The following is a 19,082-nucleotide window of genomic DNA, read 5'->3' as shown; positions in this document are numbered from 1 at the left end:
CTCCCCATTTCTCCATCCCTGTACCCCTCTGCATTGCTCTGTGTCTCTGACTTGTGAGGTGGAGGGGACCAGCGTTGGAGTCTGCATCCTGATCCCAGCTCTGTCGCCCTCCGGCCGTGTGATCTTGGCCAAGGCATTTCATCTCTCTGAGTCTCTAAAAGTGTAACATGCTGCTTTGCCTCATAGGGAGATTTAAACGGGGCCTTAGAGTGAATTGGAAGCACTGTGTAAGTTTGAGTAATTGTTATTTCTCAGTCTCTGTGTGTCTATCGCTCAGTCTCTCATGTTCTCCCTGCTTCTATCTCCATCTTTGTACCGCATCTCTGGGCCGACTGCATCCTTATGTCTCTAGACTGCTGTCTTTTTCTCTGCCTGGGTTTCTCTGCCTCTCTGTCGTCAGGCCTCACAGCCCTTACCCTGGGAAACAATTTCTCCCAGTTTTTAGCCACTCTAAGGGTGACGGTAGAACCGGTCAGTTTGGTGTCTCCTTTCTCTGCAGCCAGACATTCCTTCCCCCCATCCTGGGGGACCGTCCTCTCTATAATTCAGCCAAGGCAGTTGGAATCTTTTACAATTTACTAGAAAATGATTCAAACGGCCCCCAAGAGGGCGCGCAATAGGAACGAGGCAAGCACTTCCCCTTCCCTTTGCGCTTCTCTGCTTCTGGGGGGCGCCGACCAGGTCGAGATGGGGGAGCGGACGGACCGGTAGGCGGCAGGCTCAGGTGCGGGGAAGCGAGTGTGACAGCGAGAGGGATCACGGGCACAGTGGAACGAGAACAGGACGGCGCCAGCCCCACGGCGGGCCTCCCGGCTCCGTGGCGGATCTGGAAGGGCCGCGGCGTCAGCGCGCGCGCAGGCACACCTGGAAAGGCCGCGGTAAGTTGCCGAGCCCGGAGCTGAGCGGCGTCAGGTCGATGTCCTCGGGCGCCCCCAGCGGCTGCAGCGAGAAGTTCTGCAGGATGGCGGTGAGGTAGAGGAAGAGCTCCATGCGCGCCAGCGACTCGCCCAGGCACACTCGGCGACCTGCGGGGGGTGGGGAGGTGGCCCAGGAGCGGTGAGATGAGACGGGGTGAGGGGCTCCGGTCCCAAATTCTCGGAGAAAAACATATGAAGCTAATGGTTGGAGACGTCACAGACCCACCCATCTAAAGGTCTGTAAAGGCGCTTTAAATCCGGGACCAACAAGGATCTGGCCGACGATACAAGGGCGAGTTCACGGGTTCCAATCCCGACTCTGCAGTTACGAGTTCTGTGATCTTGGGCAAGCCAGTTTCTGGGTATGTAGAATGGGGATGATAAAAAGTGAAATGAGGGGCGCCTGGGTGGCTCCGTCGGTTGAGCGGCCGACTTCGGCTCAGGTCATGATCTCGCGGTCCGTGAGTTCGAGCCCCGCGTCGGGCTCTGTGCTGACAGCTCAGAGCCTGGAGCCTGTTTCAGATTCTGTGTCTCCCTCTCTCTGACCCTCCCCCGTTCATGCTCTGTCTCTCTCTGTCTCAAAAATAAACGTTAAAAAAAAAGTGAAATGAAATAAAATGGGGATGATAATAGTACCTCATTAGAGTGTTGTGAATGGTAAATTCAGGTAAATGAGAATATGATGCCATGTAGGTCATTGCGTGTCATAGGTTACTCTAGGCAGTATACTGATGTTAAGTTAACCCTCATAATAATTCCAAGAGGTGGGCCTTATCAATCTCCACTTTATAGACGTGGAAGTTGAGGCACAGAGAGGTGAAGTAACATATTCAGGCCGTTATAGCTGGGGGATGACTGAGCTGGGGGTCTGGCTGTAAAACCTAACTCTTATCCACCACTCTAATAGGTCTTCTTAAAAATTTTGCCTGGCACACAGTAGACGACATGGTAAGTGGCTTATTATTATTCCTCCTTCCTCCTTTTTATTTTTGCTACTGGGTTGAACAGGAAAGATATTTTTTCAGCAGGATAAAGACCAACGCCAAGGAAAACTAGAACTGCTCACCTGCGCCACCCAGTGGCTGACGGTGACCCCCTCCCAAGTTGAATTAATATCCTGCCTCCCCGCCTCCCTCCGCAAGGATTTTAGTCATTATCTGCCTATAGGAACAGAGTTCGGAGTGAGAACATCCGAAGCTGAGGACGCGGTGGGATGAAGAAGTGAGAGGGTTTGAGAGTGGAATTAGGACTGAAGAAAAAAAAAAAGGTGTCGGGGGGGGAGGGGTGGACGGTGGAGGGAGGCGGTGCGTCTGGGTGGCTGAGTCCGTGAAGCATGCGGCTCTTAATTTCGGCTCAGATCATGATCTGGGGGTTGGTGAGACTGAGCCCCAAGTCTGGCTCTGCGCTGGCAGAGGGGAGCCTGCTTAGGATTCTCTCTCACCTTCACTCCCTGCCCTTCCCCTGCTCGTGCCCTGTCTCTCTCTCTCTCTCAAAAAAAAAAAAAAAAAAAAAAAGGACTGAGGAATGTAGGTAGGAATATGGGGCCCCAAAGACCCTGACTCTTGCCCCTGTGGTTCTCACCGGCTGAGAAGGGCATGAAGGCAGGGCTCTTTTTGAAGGACTGACTGGCATCCAGAAAATGCTCAGGGTTGAATTCCTGGGGCGTCAGGAACTGGCTGGGGTCATAGTGGACTGTATTAAGGAGGGTGATGACATCCGTGCCCTGTGTGAGTAGGGAGGCAGAATCAGTGGGGTAGAAAGTCTGGGAGATTCTCAAGCTAAAACTTCCATTTGACCGGGCTGGAGGTCCCAGGGACTTGAGAAGGCGATGTGAAGCATAGGACTCCATCAGGGATTCAGGAAATGTGTGTCACTGTCTGGGGTCCCAAGTGGGTGCTGGAAGCTGTGTGCACAGGGGTGGGGGATACCTCCCCTTGTCAGAGCAGGTTTGGGGTTTCTGGGAAGAGGGAGAGGTCTCAGAACAGTGCTTAGGCACAGGGGACCCCCAGGATGAAGTGTTAGAGCCTGGGGATGCTGGAGAGGGGTTAGGGAACCTGTCATGGGGAAGAGATCTGGAGTTCAGGGTCAGGATCCAGTCCATTACAGTACCGAATAGGGTCTTGGGAAAGGGGCTGAGGCTCTGGATTTAAGAGCCTCAGATGTCTGTTGCTGGCTTGGGATGCCAGTTGCTAAGGCCCAGGGTACTAATTGCTAGGGCCTGGGATCCTCCTTGCTAGAGCCCCGGAAGCCATTAGCAAATCTGGGATGCCTCTTCTAGTGTGCCAGCTGTCCATTGCCAGGTGCCCAGCACACCTTGGGTATCTGGAAGCCGCGAAAGGCTGTGTCCCGGGTGACGCGGTGTGGTAAGTTCATGGGGATGACGTCTGCGAAGCGCTGCACCTCGTGGATCACCGCATCTGTATAAGGCATGGCCGCTCGGTCCTCCAGCGCCGGCAGCCGCTCCCGTCCCACAACGCTGTCGATCTCCTCCTGTACGCGGGCTGCGGGTGGAGAGGGGAGCCTAGTCGGGGGTACCAGAGGGCTCGACTGGGCTGGGGAGAGGGGTATGCTTGTGTGGGCGGGGTCCAGCCCCTGCTTCCCAGTAGGAGGGCCGCTGCAGAGGTCCCTGTGGGGGTCAGCGGGGGCCACGGAGGGAAGGGTTGGTTTGAGAGTCGTAGGTGAGGACGAAAATTTGTTTGGCGCAAGGGCTCCTAGGGGCGGGGTTGGGCGGGAGGGGCTTAGGGGCTGCCTGGAGTCCAGGTCCCGGATGGGAGGACAGTGCCCGCTGGGGGGTGGGTCGAGTGGGTGGGCTGTGCGTAAGCTCCGAGAGATCCCGGATGCGGCAGGCGGCGTGGACCCTAATAGACTCTGTGCCGGAGGCCAGGGTTCCGGGATCCGCCCAGAGGCGGGGTTTGGGCGAGATGGGGTCGCAGACCGTGCTGTGTGGGCAGGTGGTCAGACTTTGTGGGTCAGACTGATGGTTCCTGGCTGGCCCTGCGGCTGAGGCTCAGGGCCAGGCTCTAGGCGGACTGGGAGATCCCTGCTCCGAGGCCGGACGCGTGCTGGGTGGTCAGGGTCAGAGGTGGGCCGCAAAGCAAGACCATGAGGGCGGGGTCCGGGGTCCGGGGTCCAGCAAGCTGTGTGGACCGCGGGAACCGTGTGGGTTGGCTGGGCCTCCGTGTGGGTTTGTGGATTTGGCTGTGGGTCCCGGGCGTAAGCCGGAGGATTGGGCTGTCTGGCATGCTGGGCGGGGCTTCGAGGCGAGCGAGCTGAGGCCCGTGGGGCACGCGTGCGGAGCGGGTGTGGCCCTTGGCGCTGTGGGCAGGCTTGGGGCGCGCGCACCTTGCACTTTTGGGTACTTCATGAGCACAAGGAAGGCGTGGCGCAGCGTGGTGCCCACGGTCTCGGTGCCCCCAAAGAGCAGGTTATGTGTGGTCATCAGCAGGGTATCCATGTGGAAGTGGCTGTGCGGGTCTTGCTTCTCCTGCGGAGGTTGAGGGGCGGGGATATGAGCCCGGGCCAGGAGATCCCGCCCGGACACTGACCACAGGCTCAGCTCTGCACAACTGTTGGGTGTCAGCTCAGTCCCTCCTCTGTTTAACTTTCTTTCGGTCGGGGAAGCTGGGGAGTGCGTAAGGGCCGGCTAGAGAAAAATCTCAGCCGCAGGGCCCACAATTAACAGAGCCTTAGGGACTTCTTAATGAGCTGTTAATCAGGGCGGGCCGTGGCCCCGAGTGGCTCTGGGCTCCCGCTCGAGCAGAGCCGGGAGTTCTAACTGCACTTCCCGGGAGGCAGGGAGATCATTCTCAAACCCGCTCAACCCGGGATCCTCGTTGGCTTGAGGCTGGGGCAGCAGGTCAGATCAGGGATGAGACTTCCAGGCCGGGCTTACTTGTGCCATCTTGCTGAGGAAGCAATCGATGAAGTCGCGGGGAGAGCTGGGGTCGAGGGAGTCCTGGTGGTCGCGGACGCTGCGGGCGATGAGGTCCTTCATGCGCCCGAAGTTCCGGAAAAGGCGTCGGTGCGGCCCAGGTAACCAGTCCAGGACGCTTGGAAAGACGTTGTACAACTGGGGATGGGGGGAGGGTCGGAGGGGTTTGGAGGATCAGGCAGTGTGTGGGGGGCAGAGGCCGGTGAGGTCAGGGCGGAGCAGGTAGGCACGGGGCGGGCGGAGTCTTGAGGGTCAGCTAGGTTCTGGAGAGGCCGAGGTGGAGCGGGGACTCTGTGGCAACTTGGTGGAGAGAGTGACCTTAGGCTAGGCGGGGCGGGGCCAGACGGGAAAGGGCGGGGCCAGACGGGAAAGGGCGGGGCCAGACAGGGTCAAGCGCACCGTTTCCCCGCCCGTCGTTTCCCCTACGTCCCAGGACGAACCCCAACCCTGTACCCCACCAACTAGGCCTCCTGACCTCTCCCCAGGGGGTGCTCATGATTTGGAAGTTGTCATTGATGAGGCGGATAATGGTGAGCAGACGTTCATCGTCGTAGTCAAAGCGGCTGCCGAAGATCACAGAGCAGATGATGTTCGACACCGAGCGGCTGAGCACGAACGTGGGGTCGAAGGGCTTGCCTGAGGGTCAGGGGCAGAATGAGTCAAGGGGCACATTGTGCAACATACCGGATTCCTGAATGGCAGTGCAACGAGGCAAGGTCACTTGGAGCACAAAACAAGTGCTCGTTGGCCACCCAGCATGCGTCATAAACAACCGCAAGAGTACCTGACAATGCAGAACCCACAACGCCCTGCGGCACATCCACACCACCACCAAGCAACGGAACAGGCTCCTCTCCGCCATCCGACCCGCAGCACGCACCACACAAGACAACACACGCAATAAACAACACAACACAATACTACATCAGCGCCTGACAACACTACAGCCTCAGCCAGCAGTGACACAGCGACACAACCCCTAACACCCAGTGGTCTGACCACTGAAGGGATCACAGAAAATAGCCCATTAGCCATGCCACACAGCACGGCCCAGAAAGCTGAGTCTGGAGTTAGATAGATACAGTTTGGACTTGGCCTTGGCTTCTTAATCTCTGTGTGACCTGGATAAACTGACTTCCCTTCTCTGAACCTCAGCTTTCTCGTCTGTAAAATGGGCTTGGTGACAGTCTTCTCCTCATGGGGCTGGTGGAAGGAATTGGAAGTGTGGCTGGGTAAGGGCCTGGCCCATCCTGAGCCTGTATAAGCCGGGGTGCTGTGGTAGGCTGAATAATGTCCCCCCTCCCCAAATGTCCATGTCCTAATCTCTAAGAGCCTGTGAACCTGTGATTAAATTAAGGACTTTGAGATGGGGAGATTATTCTCTGGCTTATCTGAGTGGATCTAATGTAATTACAATGGAGGCGGAAGGGTCTGAGTAAGAAAAGGTGATGTGATGATGGAGAGGGAGAGTGAGGGAGGAGGGAGAGAGAGAGAGATAGAAATACAGATATTGGGAGATGCTGTGTTGCTGGCTTTGAAGAAGAGGGGAAGGGACCACGAGGTCAGGAACGTGGGTGGCCTCTAGAGGCTGGAAAAGGCAAGGAAATGGATTTTCCCCTAGAGTTTCCAGGAGTCAGCTCTGCCCACCCGTTTTAGTTTTAGACTTTGGATTCCAGAACTGTAAGAGAATAAATGTGTGCTGCTTTAAGTCACTAAGTTTGCGGCTTTTTTTTTTTTTAATAGCAGCTACAGGAAATTAACTCAGGCAGTTATTCCTTTACTTACATCCCATCATTCCAACCCTGCAGCATCATTTTTTTTTTTTTTTTTCCCTGTCAAAAGCCAGCAAGATTTGGAGATCAGGGTAGAGGACTGTCTGCCTCTCTGTGTTTTAGTTTCTTCTCCTGTAAAATGGGGTTTAAAATAGGACTCCTGCTTAGGTTTGGGTGATTGTTCAAGGAGGTAATATACACGAAATTCTTGGAACAGTGCTGGCCCATGGTAGGCACCATGTAAGTGTCTTTATTTTTAAATTTTTTTTTTTTTCATGGGTGGGCAGTTTTGAGCTGGGTTTTACACCCCAGCTCTGCCACTTCCTGGGCACATGACTTAACCTTTCTGGGCCTGAGGTTCGTCACTTGTAATAGCTTCCTAAGGTTTCAGGGGACGTGGGATGTGTTCATATGTGTGAAGAGCTTAGTACAGTCCCTGGTCTCAGGAAGTACTCAGTAAATGGGCATTCATGGGCAAAGTGCGGACCTTGGTGTCGGCAAGAACCGGGTTTAAACCTTTGCTTCTCCACTGACTAGCTTGATCATTTCAAGACCGTTGGTTGATCTCTATGCCTCTGTTTCCTCATCTGCAAAATGGATCGTTCTGAGGCTCCAGGGGCTTATGCACGAAAGTGTGCTTAACACAGGGCCCCCATAAGTGGTGTGGTGTCAAGAGTATCATCATCATGGGGCGCCTGGGGGGCTCAGTCGGTTGGGCGTCCGACTTTAGCTCAGGTCATGATTTCACGGTTTGTGAGTTCGAGCCCTGTGTCGGGCTCTGTGCTGACAGCTCAGAGCCTGGAGCCTGCTATGGATTATGTGTCTCTTTCTCTCTCTGTCCCACCCCTGCTTGCGCTCTGTCTCTCTCAAAAATGAATAAATGTTAAAAAAAAAAAAGTATCATCATCATCACCATCCACCACAATGATACACACTGCGTTCAGAATACCACGCAGGGACAGCGCAACGGAACAACCACCACATAACCCGTCTTGCTGCCGTACCTCAAAGAACATAGCACCTGGAGCTGACCCACCTCCAGGGGGCACCACTCTTACCGTGGGCCAAGTGAGGAGCGTCCAGCAGTTTTAAGTTCACGCCCACACTCTCTGGCAGTCCTGACGACTAAGTAAGATGGATGTGAGTTAGGCGTATCAACTGCGTTCGAGGACCAACCTTCAGTTTTCCGTAGCTCCGCCAGCAGGAAGCGGCCTTCCTCCAGGATCCGCTCCTCGATGCTCTTCTTCCCCATCCCGAAGTTCCGCAGAATCTGGATGGAGAACCTCCTCAGGGCCTTCCACCGGTCCCCATTGGAGAAGGCGAGGCCTGGCGAGAAGGGGAGGGGCCAGCTCTACTGATGGCTTATTTCCAAGACCGCCGCCACCTGAGTCCCCTTTCCCGGTGTCTTCTGGGGGAGAGACTCAGAGTGTGGAATCTACCCCTTCCCAGGAAGCCCTTCCTAACCCTCCAGGCCAGGTCAGGTGCCTTCTCTGAGCTTCCCTAGGGCCATGGGCTTCCTCGCCATAGTCCTGATCTCTCTGTTTCCCTCATCACAGACCTGATCACTCTGGACCATCACTGTCTGGGCATGGGGCTATCTCCTTCTCTAAGCTGTGAAGATGGGGGGTGGAGGGGCTGTCTTGGTCACCACCTTGTCCCTAGCATTGTCCAGCGCGGGCCTTACCACACGGGAGGTGCTGGTGATTGCTTATTAATTAATGAAAGCACAAACGAGGGAGAACAGCAAGAGAAATAAACATTAGGACCTCGTCTAGGAACCTTCTTTCCCTGGACTCGGGGTCTTTGCACAGGCTAGTCCTTCCAGAACACTCTTCAACATCTGTCTGCTCCTGAATGGTGGTCCTCATCTTTTAGGTCTCAGCTTAGAGGTCCCTTCCTCCGCGATGCCCATGCTGACCCTCCCTTGGCTGGCTCAGGCACTTGCCGCTGGTCTCCTACAGCTCCCCATTCCAGCCCTGACTACGCTAGGTGGTCATAATTTAGTGATGGGGCTACAATAGGATAAGGTCTCCCGATGTGTTTGTCTCTGGTTTCCCTGGAGCAAGCAGAGAACTAGAAGCTAAAGAAGAAAAAACGACGCTGATTGCCTTGCACCGTCTGCCTTATCTCATTGACTTGGAACAAACAGCTTTCTCATCCCAGCCAACTCAGGGTCAGAGAGAGGAAGCCACTTGTCCAAAGGCACACACCCAGGAAGGAGAAGAACCCTGTTGTTATCCTTTGTACTATGTAAGGAAGAACTAGTAACAGATAAAGTATGTATCCAGATGGTTTCTGTGTGGCAAGTAGAAAGAAACCGCTACTGTCTCCACTTCCTTGCACCTGGTGTACCTGGACGGGTGAGGTCATCAGACCAAGACCGGGAAGGGGACATGAAGGTGGAATGTGTACTCAATGCACTGGACTTTTTGTTTGTTTGTTTTAAAGTTTATTTTAAGAGAGAGGGAGAGGGGAGAGAGAGAGAGAGAGAGAGAGAGAGAGAGAGAGAGAGAGAATCCCAAGCAGGCTCCATATGCCATCAGCACAGAGCCCGATGTGGGGCTTGATCTCACCAACAGTGAGATCATGACCTGAGCTGAAATCAAGAGCTGGATGCTTAATCCACTGAGCCACCCAGGTGCCCTGTTCTTGCTTTCAACTAGAGCTCTTTGCTTCCAAATCCTGGAGCAGCTGGTATCCACCTAGTGAAGGGGACAGGAGGAGCCTCAGGGGTTCTTTAGGGGGAGAAGGATAGTTGAGGATGCAGATGTTCAGGATCCCCGTTTCAATCAGAGAAACTTTGTGCCAATCTTATCTCTTTCTCCCCCTCCCTTTCCCTTGTCATTTATTGGGCTTTGTCTTATGGCTTTCTGTGAATAAAAGATTTATGTTAAAAAAAAAAAAGAAGAAGAAAGAAAGAAACAGGGTGCCTGGGTGGCTCAGTCCGTTAAGCGTCCAGATTTGGTTCCAATCATGATCTCATGGTTCATGGCTTTGAGCCCCGTGTTGGGCTCTGTGCTGATAGCTCGGAGCCTGGAGGCTGCTTTAGATTCTGTGTCTCCCTCTCCCTCTATCCCTCCCCTGCTCACACTCTGTCTCTTTCTCTCAAAAATAAATATTAAAAAATTTTTTAAGAAAAAAAAAAGGAAAGAAAACCCAGAAGACTAGGTGATTTCCAAACCTAAGGAGGACAGGGTATTGAGATACGAGAGGTTTGGAGTTGATGTGAGTTGTTGGCTGGGTGGGATGGACCTGGGTTTGGATTGGGATGGGATGACAATGGGGGAGAAGGGGGGATTATGGGGTTGATGATAAATTGAGGTTGCTGATGGGAATGGAGTTGTATAGAATGGAAAAGACTGGTAGATTGGGCTTGAGATTAGCTTGGGGCTGGGTGGATATGTGCTGGCGTTAGTTTTGGTGATGGCGGTTTGATTAGGGTTGAAAATGAAACTGGGAACGAGCAACTTCAATGGGTGATTGGGATAGAAGATAGGGCTGGGGCTGGGGAGAAAAATAATGGTGCAGTTCAGTTTGATGGTCAGGATGGGGTTGATAACAGATTTTAATGTGGGGTTTGGGAGAGGGTTCATAATGGGAATGGAGGTTGGAGGGAGATGAAGTCAGTGTTGCAGGTAACGATGAAAGTTGAGGTTGGAATGGGGAACATGGAGGTAGGGTTGACGAGGGCTGGGTTGAGGTGGACAATGTGGGCTGGGCCAGATAATTTGGCCACTTGACCGAGATGGAGATTTGATAATGTGGTTAGGCTAGAGATAGGGATTGGGATGAGAATGCGGCTGGAGTTGGATGCAGGTGGGGGATTGGTGTGGAAGTGCATTTCAAAATGGTGGTGGGATTTGGGGATGGGGAAGGTGGAACTGAGTCTACCTAGACTAGCACTGTCTGGCTCCATCCCAGCTGGTGTCATTGGTGAGATCAGTAGCCCTGAGTGTCACCAAAATTGGGAGGACAGTCCCCTACCCTTATCCCCTCCCTCAGTGTGGAGTGAGCTGGAGAGGGGAGAAGATGGGGAGCAGGCTTACCATTGCCCTTAGTGAAGTTGAGAAAGGTGGGGTAGTCGCCACGGCCACTAAAATCGTCCCCTTGGTCCACAAGGGCCTCCTTCACGGTTTGGTACCCGCTGAGGACCACTACGCGTCTGGGCCCCAGGTACACTGTGTACACTGAGCCATAGACCTTGCTCAGCTGAGGGTAGGAAAACAGATGTCATGGGGGGGGGAGGGTCTGGGACCCTGGGACCCCTCCCCCTGTTCCTCCCTTCTCACCCCACCCTAGGTCCTTGCACCTTGGTAAGAGAGGTCAGCATGTCTTGGGAGCGAAGCTGCAGCAGGTTTCCCAGGAGTGGGAGAGGCCTAGGGCCTGGGGGCAGCCGGCTCTTGCCCCTTGAATTGAGCATCAGGAACACACAGGTGAGAGCCAGGAGCAGGAGCAAGATGGCTGTGCTCATACTGTCTATGGTGAAAGCAGCCGCAGGCATCTGGGGAGCGAAGTGGGAGAGCATAGGACCCGCAGGGCCAGGGAGGGAGCAAGATCCCTTCACTCTGCAGCTCCTGGGACTTGCCTCCCCCACACCCTGGAAATGGGGGCAGAAGAAAAGAAGGAAGGAGGGGCACCTGGGTGTTTCGGCTGGTTAGACATTGGACTCTTGATTGCCGCTCAGGTCTTGATCTCGTGGTTCCCTGAGTTTGAGCCCCACCTTGGGATCCTCTCTCTCCCTATCTCTCTGCCCCTCCCCTGCTTGGGCTATCTCTCAAAATAAATAAATAAATAAATAAATAAATAAATAAATAAATAAATGTTAAAAAAAGAAAGAGAGAGAGAAGGGAGGAGGTAGAGAGGCAGGGAGAGGGAACAACCAAGGCCTGAGGGGACAGAAGTGAGGGGTGGGGACAGAGAAGGAAAGAAAGGGCATGGAGACCAGGAGAAAACAGAGGCAGAGGCAGTCAAAATGCAGAGAGACCGACAGCAAGAGAGACAGCAACGGAACAGAGACCGATGGAGAGATGGAGACAGAGAGACAGAGATACACATGGAGATAATGAGGTATTTGGAAAAACCAAGTAAGATATCGGAATATCTATAGATGTCTCTCTGTCGTCTGTCTGTCTGTCATCATCTGCCATCTATCATGAGACTGACTCTCACACAGAGAGTGATAAGAGATAGAGACACGCAAGGACAGAGACAGACAAATCAAGGCACAGAGCTAGAGAAAGACAGAAGAGAGGTGGACAGACAGACACACTTCCTGAGAGACTTAGAGATGGGCACTGAAAGGTAGAGAAAGGGCAAGACACACACACACACACACACACACACACACAGAACATTAGACAGACACCTAGAAACAGAGGCCAAGACAGACTGAGACAGAGAAGGGGGCAGAATCAGATAGAAAAGAATCAGGGGTTCTGACCCCATGGGCTCAGGGCTCATTCCACAGATGCCACCCGCTGGGTAAAGAGCCAGTGATCAAGACCCAGTGCCCAGCCTACCGTGAGCTCTAAAACATTTGTCAAATGAACGAACAGAGCCAGAGAGAGCCCCAGAAACACAGGCCCAGAGACCCTGAGAACCCTCAAAAGAGGAAAAGAGAGATCCCGGCCAATTGTAGTGACAAGGAAATGAAGCCGATGACCCCACTCTTGAGAGCCACCCTCCTCCTCTGTGAACCGCACTTGGCCCTTTACCTGCTGAACTTCTAGGATGGCTGAGATATGATCTGCTCCAGGCATGTGCCCTGTGGCTCTGTGGCCTGGGGAGAAGGGGGCTGCTCTTAAATCACCTCTGTCCACAGCCCATGACCCTCCACACCCAGTTTTCCCAGTGACTTTTAATCCCTTTCACTTTTATACCTTACCTTGGGAGCGGCCCGGGCTTGCAGCCAGTTGGAGTGATGCCTTGGGTGGGTGCCATCCCTTGGGAACCCTCCACTGGCCTCTTTCGGGCTGACCTCAGCACCCATCCCTGTGGTCAGTAGTGGCCGTTTTCCCCGGAGTGGGGCAAAATCTCCATTTGTTTGCCATTCGGAGCCCTGAGTCTGGTTTTGGGTTTGACCCGGGGTCTGGGCAAAATAAGCCAGGGGTGGGGGCAGGGTCTCTTTGGTGTTTTAGGCACTTGGTTCTATTCATCTGGGGTCAAGTTCATTTCTGCCTGTGACTGGCAGGCAGAATAAGGCTGCCTGGGGGCGCCTTATTTGGGGGGCTGGGCAAAATAAGCCAGGGGTGGGGGCAGGGTCTCTTTGGTGTTTTAGGCACTTGGTTCTATTCATCTGGGGTCAAGTTCATTTCTGCCTGTGACTGCAGGTGACCTCAGGCAAGTTCCTTTCTGTCCTGGGCTGGAGTTTTCCCATTCTCTGGAGCCTGTTCACAGCCCTCTGGCCGTTCTCTGTCTCTTGTGGTTTGTCTCTGAGTTTCTGTATCTGTCTCACTTTGCTTCTGCCTCTGAATCTTTTTTGTCTCTCTTTATGTCTCTGTCTCTCTCGTTCTCTCATCCTCTGCATTGCTAAGTCTCTGTCTCTCATCTCTGTTCTGTCTCTAATTCTCCCCGTGCCTTCTCTCTTTCTCTCTGTCTCTCTCCTTGTACATCTTTCTCAGCCACCATCTCCTCCTGTCTCCGAGCATCTCTCTTTCTGTCTCTTTCTCTTTCTGTCTCTTTCTCTTTCTGTCTCTTTCTCTTTCTGTCCCTTTCTCTTTCTGTCTCACACCTCCATGAGTCAGATTGCAGTGGCAGGACTGAAGTAGGGGGGAGTTGGAGGAGGGTTTAGGAGGAGGGTTTGGGAGAAGGGTTTGGGAGAAGTGGAGGAGAAAGGACCTCAGATTTGGGTATTTTTTTGGTTTTGTTTAAAAAATTTTTAACATTTATTTATTTTTGAGAGAGACAGAGAAAGAGAGAGAGAGAGAGAGACAGAGAGAGAGAGAGACAGAGCATGAGCAGGGGAGGGGCAGAGAGAGAGAGAGAGGGAAACAGAGAATCTGAAGCAGGCTCCAGGCTCTGAGCTGTCAGCACAGAGCCAGATGCGGGGCTCAAACTCACGAACCGGGAGATCATGACCTGAGCCGAAGTCAGATACTTACCAACTGAGCCACCCAGGCACCCCTTGTTTTTTTTTTTCCCCCCTTTTTAAAGATTTTATTTTTTTTTTATTTTTATTTTTTTTAAATTTTTTTTTCAACGTTTTTTATTTATTTTTGGGACAGAGAGAGACAGAGCATGAACGGGGGAGGGGCAGAGAGAGAGGGAGACACAGAATCGGAAACAGGCTCCAGGCTCCGAGCCATCAGCCCAGAGCCTGACGCGGGGCTCGAACTCACGGACCGTGAGATCGTGACCTGGCTGAAGTCGGACGCTTAACCGACTGCGCCACCCAGGCGCCCCAAAGATTTTATTTTTAAGTAATCTCTACACCCAATGTGGGGCTTGAACTCACAACCCTGAGATCAAGAGTTGCACACTCCACTGACCGAGCCAGCTAGGTGCTGCCAGATCTCAGATTTGAATGATTCCCCTGCTGCCTTCTGCCCACATAGTCTTCCCCCTGTTCTCCTCAGCCCCCACCAGCTATGTCTGCTCTGGGCACCTGCCCCAGTAACTGGCCAGATCAGAAGGGCAGGTTTCAAAAACATGGAGTGAGCCTAGGACTCTAGTGGCAGAAGATAGGATGGGAGAGAGAGCCCCTGAGGTCAAGGGCCTGGGAGGCCAGGTGGATCTCTGGGTGCCCCCACAGGTGTGTGGGTATACACCATGTTCACCTTTCCCATGGAGGTGGGGGAGGAAGTGCTTGAAGGTCCTGGGGAACTTGACACCCCAGGTCTCAGGCACATGGCTGGGATGAAGGCGGGGCCCATGGTGTTGTTTAAATCTCAGAAAGGTGGGTTAGGGCAGGTCCTGGAAGAAGGCTTAATTATGAGATTATATATCTCTAGTTTCCCTTGGCATCTACCCCTACTTCTGGGGGAGGAGGCAGGACTGGATCCATCTGAAGCCCATAACTGACCCTAGAACTGGTTTGAGAGAGTCCCAATGGGACTGCCTCACTAGGGAACGTGGCCTTCATGAGGAGAGCTTTTAAGGGGCTTTGAATTCTTCTTGCAGCCTGACTTGCTTTCCTTGCTACAGAGGAAATATGGGGGTAGGAAGGGATGTATTGTAGGGTTTCTCAACCTTGGCACTATTGATGTTCGGATGAGATAATTCTTTGTGTGTATGGGGGTATCCTGTGGTGGTAGGATGTTTAGCCATATGTCCTGTCTCTACCCATCGCTCTGATGCTGAAACTGAGGTTAGAGGTTGACCTCTGTGCAAGCTCAACAGTTCTAAGAGGTTCCAGAAGTGGCCTTTCATTCTGCCTATAAGCCATTCTACCTTAAAGGGGGTTCAGGGGAAGGTTACACAGGAGGGGTCAATAAATATGACTCAGAAGAGCTGTGGTTTAGGGTAATTAATGAAGGAAATGATGTTAAAGGGTTTCAGAATTCCCTTTCATTATCTGATCAAAAGCTTTCATGCAGTGGAAAGACACTGAGGAAGATAAAAAAATGGCAGATATTTGAAGAGTCTTTTATAAAATCATATATTTGGGGCACCTGGGTGGCTCAGTCTGACTCCTGATTCAGCTCAGTTCATGATCTGATCTCATGGTTGTGGGATCAAGCCCTGCATCCGGCTCCATGCTGGGCATGGAACCTGCTTGGGATTCTCTCTCTCCATCTCCCTCTGCCCCTCCCCTGCTCCTTCTCTAAACAAACAAACAAACAAACAAACAAATAAATTTGAAATGCTTTCAGAAGTGCAGAGACGTTGCAGAGAGTACAAAGATATTTTGCTTCCCCTTCACCTAGCTTCCCCTCATGAGAACCTCTTCCAAGATCATGATACGATGAACACAACTAAGAAATTAACAGAGGCACCTGGGTGGCTCAGTAGGTTAAGCATCCAACTTCAGCTCAGGTCATGATCTCACGGTTGGTGGGTTTGAGCCCCGCATCGGGCTTTGTGCTCGGACCCTGGAGACTGTTTCGGATTCTGTGTCTTCCTCTCTCTCTGACCCTCCCCCGTTCATGCTCTGTCTCTCTCTGTATCAAAAATAAATAAACGTTAAAAAAATTAAAAAATAAAATAAAATTAAAAAGAAATTGGCATTGGTACAACACTACTGGCTACAGACTGTATTTCAGTTTATGTTTTTCCATGAGTGGCCTTTTTCTCTTCCAATATGTCATCTAGAATTTCACATTGTGTTTAGTTTTTTGTGTCTTCTGAGGCTCCTCCAATTTATGAATATTTATAAATTCCCCATTGTGTATTCTTAGAATGCAGATTTTTTGAGGTTTACTTATTTATTTAGGCAATCTCTGCACTCAACGTGGGGCTCGAACTCATGACCCCAAGATCAAGAGTTGCATGCTACCGTGCCACTCCCTCCCCCGACCAAGCCAGATAGGCATCCCCTTAGAATGTAGATTTTTTTTTAAAAAAATTTGTTTTACATGGTTTTAGAAGAGGACTTGAGTCAACCAACTGCTTGTCTCATAATCAGATCCCCTCATTTTCTGATTCCTTTGAAAATCCAGGGCTGTGTCCTTTGGGAGTCCCCCGTCCTTACTCCCTGACACCCAGCATCCAGGATGGAGGTCATACTGGATAACGGTTGTGTCAATTCCTCAGCCTTTCATGACCTTGATACTTGAAAAAAGTACCAGTACCTGGTCAGTTAATTTGCAGAATGTGCCTCCCATTCTTTCAGGAAGAGCCGGGGGAAATGTTAGGCCTCACATCTACGAAGTCATCAGCTGCAGAGAATGGAGATGAAGGGCAGGCAGACAGAGGGGTAAACAATAGGACTGAACGTTTCAGTAGGAAATTTTTTTTAATGTTTATTTTTGAGACAGAGAGAGACACAGCATGAGCGGGGAAGGGGCAGAGAGAGAGGGAGACACAGAATGTGAAGCAGGCTCCAGGCTCTGAGCTGTCAGCACAGAGCCCGACGCGGGGCCCCAACTCACGAACTGTGAGATCGTGACCTGAGCCAAAGTCGGACGCTTAACCGACTGAGCCACCCAGGCGCCCCCTGTAGGAAATTTTTTGTAACTGCCTGGTGTGGGCCCTCACCAGCAGCCTTGACTGTCAGAAACTACTGGGTGATTGTGAACTACTAGAGCTGCTGAATGAATAAATGAATGAACCAAGTTTCCTGTCATATGCTCTCACCTCTAGCTTGGAGGTCAAGGAATAGGGAGAGTTTGGGGAGAGATGTCCTGGCTCAAGTGTCACCATCCCGTGCTGGAAGGGAACTCCTCACAGACCCCGAGCTCCTCTGCACTGTCAATGAGACTTGTTTTTCCTTTTTCAGAACCTGGTACCTGGACAGCACCATTCAGCGTTGGAAACCCAGGTGGGCTGCTGTGCCCAGGGGCCACACTGGATTGTTGTGTTGGGGAGTGTGATGGGGACTCCCAAAGGATACACTCTGGCTTTTCAAAGGAATCAGAAATTGGGAGGATTTGGTTATGAGATAAGTGTCTTCTAATACCATGTGAAACAAGATTTTGAAAAAAATATGCATTCTGAGAATATAAATGGTGAAAAGACAGTCTCTTCAATAAATGGTGCTGGGACAACTGGACAGATACATGCAGAAGAATGAAACTGGACCATTTTCTCACACCATACACAAAAATAAACTCAAAGTGGATTTTTTTTAAAGTTTCTTTATTTTTGGGACAGAGAGAGACAGAGCATGAATGGGGGAGGGTCAGAGAGAGAAGGAGACACAGAATCTGAAACAGGCTCCAGGCTCTGAGTTGTCAGCACAGAGCCTGACGCGGGGCTCGAACTCACGGACCGCGAGATCATGACCTGAGCGGAAGTCGGACGCTCAACCGACTGAGCCACCCAGGCGCCCCTCAAAATGGATTAAAGACCTAAATGTGAGGCCTGAAACCATAAAACTCCTAGAAGAAAACATAGGCAGTAATCTCTTTGATATCTGCCTTAGCAGTATTTTTCTGGCTATATCTCCTCAGACGAGGGAAACAAAAGCAAAAATAAGCTATTGAGACTACCAAAATAAAAAGCTTTTGTACAGTGAAGGAAACCATCAACAAAACAAAAAGGCATCTAGGAAAACATATTTGCAAATGATATATCCAATAAGGGGTTAATATCCAAAATATATAAGGTACTAATACAACTGAACACTAAAAAAGCAGGCAATCTGATAAAAAATGGGCAGAGGACCTGAATAGGCATTTTTCCAAATAAGACATACAGATGGCTAATAGACACATGAAAAGATGCTCAACATCACTCATCATCAAGGAAATGCAAATCAAAACCACAATGAAGGAAGCCTGGCTGGCTTAGTCAGAAGAGCGTAAGACTCTTGATGGAGGGATTGTGAATTCAAGCCCTATGCTGGGTGTAGAGATTACTTAAAATAAATACAACTTAAAAAAAAAACATAGTGAGATATCACCTTACACCTGTCAGAATGGCTAGTATCAAAAAGACAAGAAATAACAAGTGTTGGGGAGGATGTGGAGAGAAAGGAACTCTTGTGCACCGTTGGTGGGAATGAAACTTGGTGCAACCACTGTGGAAAACAGTATGGAGGTTTCTCAAAAGATTAAAAATAGACTTACCATATGATCCTGCAATTCCAGGGCTGGCTATTTACCCACCGAAAATGAAAACACTAATTTGAAAAGGTATATGCCCCCCTACATTTATTGCAGCATTATTTACAATGGCCAACATTTGGAAGCAACCCAAGTGTCCATCCATAGATGAATGGATAGAGAAGTTGTGTATACACGTGTGCACGTGCGTGCGCGCGCACACACACACACACACACAATGGGATATTACTCAGCCATAAAAAAGAACGGGGTCTTGCCATTTGTGACAACATGGATAGACCCAAAGTCGATCTGTCTGAAATGAGTCAGACAGAAAGACAAATACCATATGATTTCATTTATATGTGGACTCTAAAAAACATAACAAACAAAAAAGAGAAATCGACCCATAAATCTGAAGAACAAACTGATGGTTGCCAGAGCAGAGGGGGTAGGGGGGATGAGCAAAATGGGTGAAGAGGAGTGGGAGGTACAGGCTTCCAGTTATTAGCCACGGGGATGAAATATAGGGAATATAATCAATGGTATCATAATAGTGTCATCGCGTTGTTTGGTGACAGATGGTAGCTACATTTATGGTGAGCATAGCATGTCATATAGAGTTGTCCAGTCACTATGTTGTACGCCTGAAACTAATGTAACATTGTGTGTCAACTAGACTTCAATTAAAATAATAATCTACATGCTGGGTGTAGTTCCACAGACTGCCTTCTCTGTTCTTCAAACTCATCTACATGGCTCACTCCTTCACGGCATTCAGATCTCGAAGCAAATTCTCGTCCTCACGGTTGCTTTCGCC

The 19,082-nt window shown here is 51.1% G+C and overlaps 1 protein-coding gene and 2 long non-coding RNA genes across 4 annotated transcripts; 2 read left to right on the top strand and 1 right to left on the bottom strand.

The window, feature by feature from the left end:
• Positions 1-562: 562 nt before the first annotated feature.
• LOC131499987 (cytochrome P450 2F5) lies at positions 563-12,602 on the bottom strand. 2 transcript variants are annotated; one of them, XM_058708615.1, is made up of 11 exons: positions 12,505-12,523; positions 12,335-12,399; positions 10,930-11,121; positions 10,667-10,829; positions 7,797-7,946; positions 5,324-5,484; positions 4,810-4,986; positions 4,260-4,401; positions 3,231-3,418; positions 2,499-2,640; positions 563-1,025 (listed from the first exon to the last, which is right to left on the bottom strand). In XM_058708615.1, the coding sequence occupies exons 2-11, from the start codon at positions 12,377-12,379 to the stop codon at positions 844-846; spliced, it is 1,542 nt and encodes a 513-aa protein (XP_058564598.1). In that variant the 5' UTR covers positions 12,380-12,399; positions 12,505-12,523; the 3' UTR covers positions 563-843. The 2 variants fall into 2 exon arrangements, with proteins under 2 accessions (XP_058564598.1, XP_058564599.1); XM_058708616.1 differs by lacking the exons at positions 10,667-10,829; positions 10,930-11,121 and having other exon boundaries at positions 12,505-12,602.
• LOC131499991 (uncharacterized) lies at positions 4,835-6,560 on the top strand. Its single transcript, XR_009256132.1, has 2 exons — positions 4,835-4,949; positions 5,334-6,560. It is a non-coding gene; the product is annotated as an uncharacterized LOC131499991 (long non-coding RNA).
• On the top strand, positions 11,383-18,969 carry LOC131499993 (uncharacterized). Its single transcript, XR_009256134.1, has 2 exons — positions 11,383-11,687; positions 16,996-18,969. It is a non-coding gene; the product is annotated as an uncharacterized LOC131499993 (long non-coding RNA).
• Positions 18,970-19,082: the final 113 nt, after the last annotated feature.

The sequence above is a fragment of the Neofelis nebulosa genome, chromosome 17, assembly GCF_028018385.1.
Source record: "Neofelis nebulosa isolate mNeoNeb1 chromosome 17, mNeoNeb1.pri, whole genome shotgun sequence".
In the NCBI taxonomy this organism is placed as follows: Eukaryota; Metazoa; Chordata; class Mammalia; order Carnivora; family Felidae; genus Neofelis; species Neofelis nebulosa.
Note: the sequence above shows the minus strand (reverse complement) of the source record. Positions and strands in the feature narration are given on the sequence as shown.